At 42.5% G+C, this 8,195-nt stretch overlaps 1 protein-coding gene across 1 annotated transcript; it reads left to right on the forward strand.

Moving 5' to 3' along the window:
* Window positions 1–2,993: 2,993 nt before the first annotated feature.
* LOC132643994 (uncharacterized) lies at window positions 2,994–4,577 on the forward strand. The gene is made up of 4 exons (XM_060360523.1): window positions 2,994–3,156; window positions 3,902–4,020; window positions 4,135–4,218; window positions 4,326–4,577. The coding sequence occupies exons 1-4, from the start codon at window positions 2,994–2,996 to the stop codon at window positions 4,575–4,577; spliced, it is 618 nt and encodes a 205-aa protein (XP_060216506.1).
* The last annotated feature ends 3,618 nt before the right edge of the window (window positions 4,578–8,195 follow it).

Consider the following 8,195-nt stretch of genomic DNA (forward strand, 5'->3'; position numbering starts at 1 on the left):
AAGACTAGAGCGGGAGGACAGACTCCTGAGCAGTGTCAGAGGCACACGACGCAGTGTATTGACGAGATCCTAGCGCCTGCATTCGGTCCTAGGCCTGTTGCGCATTCGACTATGACCGTTGAGGAGCAGGAGTTGTTTTGTAGGTTCATCAAGATGAAGCCTTAGGTGTTCTTTGGTACACCTGGAGAGGACGCGTATGAGTTTATTATGGACAGTCATGAGAGGCTCCACAATTTGGGTATAGTTGAGTCTCATGGGGTTGATTACATCTCTTTCCAGTTGTGTGGAGACGCGAGGATGTGGTGGAGGTCATATGTTGAGTGTCGACCAGCTGGGTCCCCTCCCTTGACTTGGACCCAGTTTTATTAGGTTTTCTTGGAGAAGTACATCTCCCGTACTTTGAGAGATAGGAGGAGAGACGAGTTCAATAACTTGGAGCAGAGGGGTATGTCCGTCGCTGAGTATAAGTCCAGATTTTACTCCTAAGCTCGTTATGCTTTTAGTTGATTCCCACTAAGCCAGAGAGGGTGAGGAGATTTGTCAGAGGATTAGTGCTTCCGCTGAAGCTGTCTTGTCTTCAGCTTGTGGCTATGGGTTCTTAGTTTCAGTTCGTGGTTGATCATGCTACCGATGTCGAGTATGCTAGGATTCGATCTCATGATGGGAATGACAAGAGGATCCGCCAGTTTGGCAGTTTCAGTGTTCTACTTCGAGAGGTGAGGGCCAGCCGATCCGGATTCATCAGTCGTACTCTGGCCGCCCCATCTAGTCAGCGCTTCAGATATCAGCAGGTGGCCCTACTAGGCAGAGTGGACTTAGCACTAGGCAGACTTCTCGAGGTTCCTATTCTTGACCTTCAGACCGTGGTGGATATTCTGGTTCTTTAGTTTTAGTGGCTTAGGCCTAGACGCCCAGAGTTTGTTATTTATGTGGTGACCCTGGGCACTTCACCAGAGAGTGTCCCAGACCCAGACAAAGTGAGGCCCCGCAGGGTTCCAGGTTTTAGACCCCCAGGACTCCAACTCCTTCAGTTAGCCGAGGTGGATCTTCGGGCATAGGTGGGTCGCAGCGTAGCAGAGGCAGGTATCAGTCTGGTGAGTCGGTCATCTGCTCGGTAGGGAAGGTTCACAGGTTGTGAGAGGGGGAGCTCAGTCTGCCCGTGGAGGCGCACAGTCCGATGGTGGACTACTTTATTGCTATGCCTTCCTCAAGAGACCAGAGGCAGAGGCAGAGGCTTCCGATGCTGTCATTACATGCACTATTTCAGTTTTTCATCAAGCAACCTCGGTATTATTTGATCCGGGTTCTACCTACTCATATGTGTCTACATATTTCTCAAATGGTTTAGATATGACTTGTGATATTCTTGATGTGTCCATACGTGTTTCTACTCCAATCGGAGATTCTGTGGTAGTAGATCGAGTCTACCGGTCATGCGTGGTTACTTTTATGGGTTGTGATACATGGGTAGACTTGGTGATCCTTAGTATGGTAGATTTTGATATTGTATTGGGCATGATCTGGTTATCTCCTTTCCACGTGATTTTAGACTGTTATGCCAAGATTGTCACGTTAGCTATGCTAGGCATTCTGAGATTAGAGTTGAAGGGTACTTCTAGTTCTGCTCCTAAGAAGATTATATCATTCCTCCGGGCAAAGAAATCAGTAGATAAAGGGTGTTTGGCATACTTAGCTCATGTCTGGGATACGAGTGCGAATACTTCTTCCCTGTCATCTGTTCATGTAGTTAGCAAGTTTGCAGAGGTCTTTGACACAGACTTTCTTGGTATACCTCCTGATCGCGACATTGACTTTTGCATCTACTTAGAGCCAGGCACTCTGCCTATTTTTTTCCACCTTACCGTATGGCTCCGGCAGAGCTAAGAGAGTTGAAGGAGCAATTGCAAGATTTATTGAGTAAGGGGTTCATCAGACATAGTGTTTCCTCTTAGGGAGCTCCTATGTCGTTAGTGAAGAAGAAGGATGGTTTTATGCGGATGTGTATCAATTATCGACAATTGAACAAAGTTACCATTCAGAACAAGTATTTGATACCCCGCATTGCTGATTTGTTGGATCAGGTTCAAGGTGCATCGGTCTTTTCTAAGATCGACTTCAGATCGGGCTACCATCCGTTGAATATTAGAGCTGAGGATTTTCCAAAGACAGCCTTCAAGACCCGTTATGGTAAATATGAGTTCTTAGTGATGTCTGTCGGGCTTACCAATGTTGCTGCAGCATTCATGGATTTGATGGATGGGATCTTCAAGCCTTACTTGCATTCATTCGTCATTATATTTATTGATGACATCTTGGTGTACTATCACAGTAAGGAAGATCGTGAGAAACATTTGAGGATAGTTCGTGGGTTGCTGAAAGAGAAGAAGTTATATGCTAAGTTTTCCAAGTGCGAGTTCTGGATCAGTTCCGTGGCATTTTTGGGACATATTGTGTCTAAGATGGGATTATGGCCGATCCTAAGAAGATCGAGGAAGTTCGTGATTGGGCTAGGTCTACTTCGATGACCGAGATTCAAAGTTTTGTAGGCCTAGCGAGTTACTATCATCGATTCATGCAGGGGTTCTTATCTATTGCTTCCCATTTGACCCGTTTGATTCAGAAGGATAGGCCCTTTCAGTGGTTTGATGAGTCTGAAGAGAGTTTTCAAAAGCCTCAATGCTTTATTGACTTCAGCTTTGATTTTGGCTTTACTTGTGGAGGGTAAATACTTTATTGTGTATTGTGATGCTTCTCATATTGGCTTGGGTAGTGAGTTGATGTAAGAGGCTAAGATGATCGCGTATGCTTCGAGGCAGTTGAAGGTCCATGAGAAGAACTACCCCACTCATGACTTAGAGTTTGCAGCGATTGTCTTTGCTTTGAAGATTTGGAGACATTACATAGATGGAGCTCATTGTGACGTATACACAGACCACCGTAGTCTTTAGCATGTGTTCAGTTAGAGGGATCTGAATTCGAGGCAGCGTAGGTGGATGGAGTTGTTCAAGGATTATGATATGACTATTCTTTATCATTCGGGAAAGGCTAATGTGGTAGCTGATGCGTTGAGCCGAAAGGCAGTGCGTATGGGTAGTTTGGCGCGATTGAATGTGGGAAAGCATCCTTCAGCCAGAGAGGTTCAGTTATTGACAAATGGTATGATGAGACTCTATGTTTTAGAACATAGCAAGGTTCTAGCTTGTGTGGAGGTGAGGTCGTCTATTTTGGAGTAGATTAAGGCCCAACAGTTTAAGGATGTGAAATTCTGTAGGATTTAGGATAAGGTACTAAGTGGGGAAGCTAAAGAGGCTATTCTTGATGATCAGGTGTTTTGAGGATTATGGGGCAGAGTTGGTGATTTGATTTAGTTGATCTTAAATGAGGCTCACAGTTCTAGATATTTCTCATTCCGGTGCTACAAAGATGTATCGTGACTTGAGACAACATTACCGGTGAGGTAGGATGAAGAGGGACATAGTAGACTTGATATCTCAGTGTCTGAATTACTGGCAGGGTAAGTATGAGCACTAGTAACCGAGTGGTGTGACGATGGCCATTCCCGAGTGGAAGTGGGAGAGGATAGTTATGGATTTCATGGTTGGTCTACCGAAGACTTTGGGCAAGTTTGATGCCATTTGGGTTATTTTTGGTAGGTTGACTAAGTCTGTGCACTTCATTCCAATTCAGACTACCTACAACACAGAGAAGTTGGCCAGGATCTACATTAGAGAGATCGTCCGATTGTATAGCGTGCCCATTTCCATTATCTCAGACAGAGGCACTCAGTTCACTTCCCATTTTTAGAGGACCTTGCAGAAGGAATTAGGGACTCAGTTGGGCCTTAGTACCGCTTTCCACCCACAGACTGATGGTTAGTTTGAGAGGACTATTCAATTTTTAGAGGACATGCTGCGGGCCTGTGTAATCGACTTTGCTGGTTATTGGGACCGGTTCTTACCTTTGGCTGAGTTCACATACAACAACAGTTATCACTCAAGCATTGATATGGCACTGTTTGAGGTGTTATATGGTAGGAGATGTCATTCTCCGATTGGATGGTTTGATGCTTTTGAGGTGAGACCTTGAGGTACCGATTTGTTGAGAGAGTCCTTGGATAAGGTGAAGCTGATTCAGGAAAAGTTTCTTGCGGCTCAGAGTAGGAAAAAAGAGTATGCGAATGGTAAGGTCCTGGAGTTGGAGTTCATGGTTGGTCATCAGGTTCTGTTTAGGTTTCACCCATGAAGGGTGTGACGCGATTTGGGAAGAAGGGCAAGTTGAGCCGGAGGTTTATCTGCCCCTTTGAGATCTTTCATCGTGTTGGAGAGGTGGCTTATGAGTTGGCTTTGCCACAAAGTTTATCCGGTGTTCATCTTGTATTTCATGTGTCCATGTTGAAGAAATACCATTCAGACGACTCTTATATCATCCATCAGGACTCGGTATTGTTTGATCAGAATTTTTCCTTCGAAGAGGAGTCGAAAGCGATCTTGGATAGGCAAGTGAGGAAGTTGAGATCAAAGGAAATAACTTCAATTAAGGTGCAATGGAAGCACCGTTCAGTTGAGGAGGCTACGTAGGAAACCAAGGCTGATGTGTGTGTGAGATATCCCCATGTCTTTAACAATTCAGGTACCTTTCCTTCGTTTCATTTCTTCTCCGCTCGAGGACGAATGGTTATTTAATTGGTATCTGATGTAATGACTCGTTTGGTCGCTTAGAAATTTTGACCCTTTTACCCTTGTTGACCTTCCCCCTAGCTTCGTTAGAGCGTGTTTGACTTGTAGAGATAGGTGAAACGGTTCCCGAGGTAGTCAGGCGAGTCTTAGTAAAAATTGAGGAAATTAAAGGCTTAAGGTGAAAAACCTTTGACCAATAGTTGACTTTTGGGCAAACAAACCTTTTTGAGAATTTGTCTATTCCATGAGGTCCGGAGAGTCGTTTATAACTTGATGGGATGGTTGGTTCAATTCCCGAGGCACTCAAGAGCGTTTTTGTCACTTGGTTGGAAAATTATTTTTTGGGTTTTGAGGGTTGATCGGGTCAAGGTGACCTTCATTGGGAATTTCGAGGGCACGAGTGAGTTTGTAGCTTGTGTCTACATTGGTATGCATATTTGGTTCGTATCTGAGGGGTCTTGGATGAGTATCGAGTTTTTGGTTGGACTTGGTGAAAAATTAGATTTTGCTGGTTTTTGGTGTTCCGCTTCTACGAATGTGTGTTCATATCTGCGAAGAAATGAGGTGTCAAGTTACTATGCATAGGTGTGCAGTTCTTTGCGGAGGCAAGTTAGCATCTGCGGACACCTCGCAGATGTGAGAATCGCTGAACATAAAACTTTATATTCCCCAATTAGAAACCATTGCTTCCCATTTACTAAATTGGAGATCTAGAGAGTATTTGGGGTGATTTTGAAGAGCTTTGAGAGGATTCTTTCATTGGGTAAGTCTTCTATTTACTTATCTTGTTTATGTTATCATTAATGGTGGGGAACATCTTATAGAAAGCCATGTTAGGTTGGGGATTTTGGGGCGATAAACCCTAGGTTGAGTTGAACCATCTTTTCTTCCTAAGTTATGTTTTGTTGTGGAATTTAATTGGTTCTAATCATCTAATCTTGAGGAACTAGTTGCTAAGTTGAATCTCTCTTTAATTCAAGGTTTTGATTATGGAAATTGGGGGTTTTTATCTAAAATTGGGGGTCTTCAATTAATGATGCAATTGATGCTAAATTGGGACTAGTTTGTGTTGATAATTAGTGTTTGGACTTCCTAAGCTTTGGGTTGACCTTTTTCAACTTGAATTTCTGTTTTTACCCTTGTGGGCTCGGCCTTCCTTATTTTTTATTCAAATCGTATTGTAGAAATATGGGTGTCATTAGTCTCAGATTCTAATGTAGATTACTTTGCTAATTAGACTTCGACCGTTCGAAAGCTCTTCGTAAAGGGAAGGCTCGTTTTGAATAGTTTGTGGCACCCACTCGGTACTGAGGTTGGTTATGACTTACCTTATGGATTTCGGTTAGTGAAGCATATATAGAGTTTAGATATTGACGGGGAATACATGATAGGCCTTCGGGCATATTGTGAAGGTGTATCCAATAGGTTGGTTCTGTCAGCTCTTATGTGGGCTTGTCGCTATGTTTGATATGGTTATGATTTGTGTTTACATTCATCTCACTCTTTGATATCTCACTTATCATTGGAATAAAGGAAAGATACTGAAATTGGCTTGTTATGTGCTTCATGATAAGTAACGAATGAGATTTGATATGATTTACTATTGATGTTGACATCATGCATTCTTATTACGTGTTTATGATTCAAGTTGTTGATTGAGGCTTGTCCAATATCTTATATATCATCCATGCATATGCATCAATGGTTACTATGGAAACAAGGACACTCTGTGTGGGCCCAATTGGCAAAGGTAACAAAGGAAATTCTGTGTATACTCTAGCGGCGGCGTTCTGTGTGAGCCCTAGTGGATATTGGAATCTGAGTAAACCTAGTGGCGACGTTCTGTGTGAGTCCTAGTTGATATTTCTATGTGAGTAAATAAACTTCGCGGGTCCCCCATGGGTCATGGCTATGAGGCTTTGCTCTTAGCATGTGTGTACAGTTCAAAGGTTGGCCAGTGCATTGCATTACTTGGATCTCATATACAGTCATTTGGTTTGACTGTGTTCATGGCATATTATACATTTGGTTGATCTCATACCTGGACTAATATTGTATACTTGGTTGATTTTGTCACGACCCAAACCAGAGGGCCATGACGGGCACCCGGGCCCTACCTGTCGAGCACCGCTAATCATGCTTTCACATCATAATCATGAACAAAGGTGGACCACGAGGGTCATCAGATGGCGATCTGCTAGATCATAATAGAACTATACTAAAAAGGAATGAGCCCAAAGGACATGCATATATAACTATGCTAGACAAAACTGTACAAGCCGACAAGGCCATCATAGACCACTATACAACAAAATATAGGCCGAGGGGGCCATACAACATCCAACTATACCATAACTGTCTACAAGCCTCTAATAGAGTAGCTGACATAGCAAGGTCGGGATAGGGCCCCGTCATATCCGTCTGTGCAACAAAAAATATAACGTACCAAAACACAACAGCAACTCCAGGACAAGGGGAGTTCTCTAGTATCAGCCAAGCAACAACCTATAGAGGCGGATCGTCAACCTGTCTACCTAAACTTGCGGGCACGAAACACAGCGTCCCCAGGTGAAAAGAGTGTCAGTACGAACAAAGTACTGAATATGTAAGGAATGAAAGTAATATAAAGAAGACATGAAAGTATGTAGGATAAAAGGAATGCAACCTGTACATCTGAGCTGCCTCTGAGGGCCAATGATATGCATAAGTATTGTGTATATATATATATCATGCCTGATCATACATATATATGCGTATATAATGCCTGTCAAGCCTCTGTGGGCATCCCATCATATCATATCGGCCTCTGTGGGCATAATCATCATCATATGACCAGCTTATCAGGTGACTCTATGAAGTATACTGAATATGAAAAAGGACTTACTAAAAAACAATATTACTGGAACATAAATCAACATAGACATCCCTAGCTGCTAAGAATAGAATCATTATAGAGTAGCATTACGTTTACGTTTCATTCATGAGGATCATGCCAAAAGAAGGAAAGTTATCCTAAACATACCTCAAGTCATCCACACAATCCCACAACGAACCCATCCAACTAGTATTCCAATCCTATAACAGGGGAGGGCATTTACAAGCTTAGATAGTACTAGTATATCACGTATATCAAGTGATAAATTGATTTTAAAATGAAACAGGCAGTATTTCCCCTATTTCTTAATCATCACAACCCATCCAACAACGAACAATCAACACAACAACCTCATATGACCCTCTTTAAACTCATATCATTAACATTTAGAGTTGTACATTAAAACAGTCCGATATACGCTTCACATATGACACCTATGCACCTCTTTCTCCGAAATACACCAAGTATAACAACCTCAACACAATCCCAAATCAACTATTATACATACAACAAGATTTTACTCAAAAACACATTAACAATGATAGCTTAAAATAGATTACAACTCAAACTAAACTCAAGTTCATATTTGAACCTTTCCTCCACTTCTTTCCCTCCAAACCTAGCATAACCATCACATAAACTCA

The sequence above is a fragment of the Lycium barbarum genome, chromosome 6 (genome assembly GCF_019175385.1).
Source record: "Lycium barbarum isolate Lr01 chromosome 6, ASM1917538v2, whole genome shotgun sequence".
In the NCBI taxonomy this organism is placed as follows: domain Eukaryota; kingdom Viridiplantae; phylum Streptophyta; class Magnoliopsida; order Solanales; family Solanaceae; genus Lycium; species Lycium barbarum.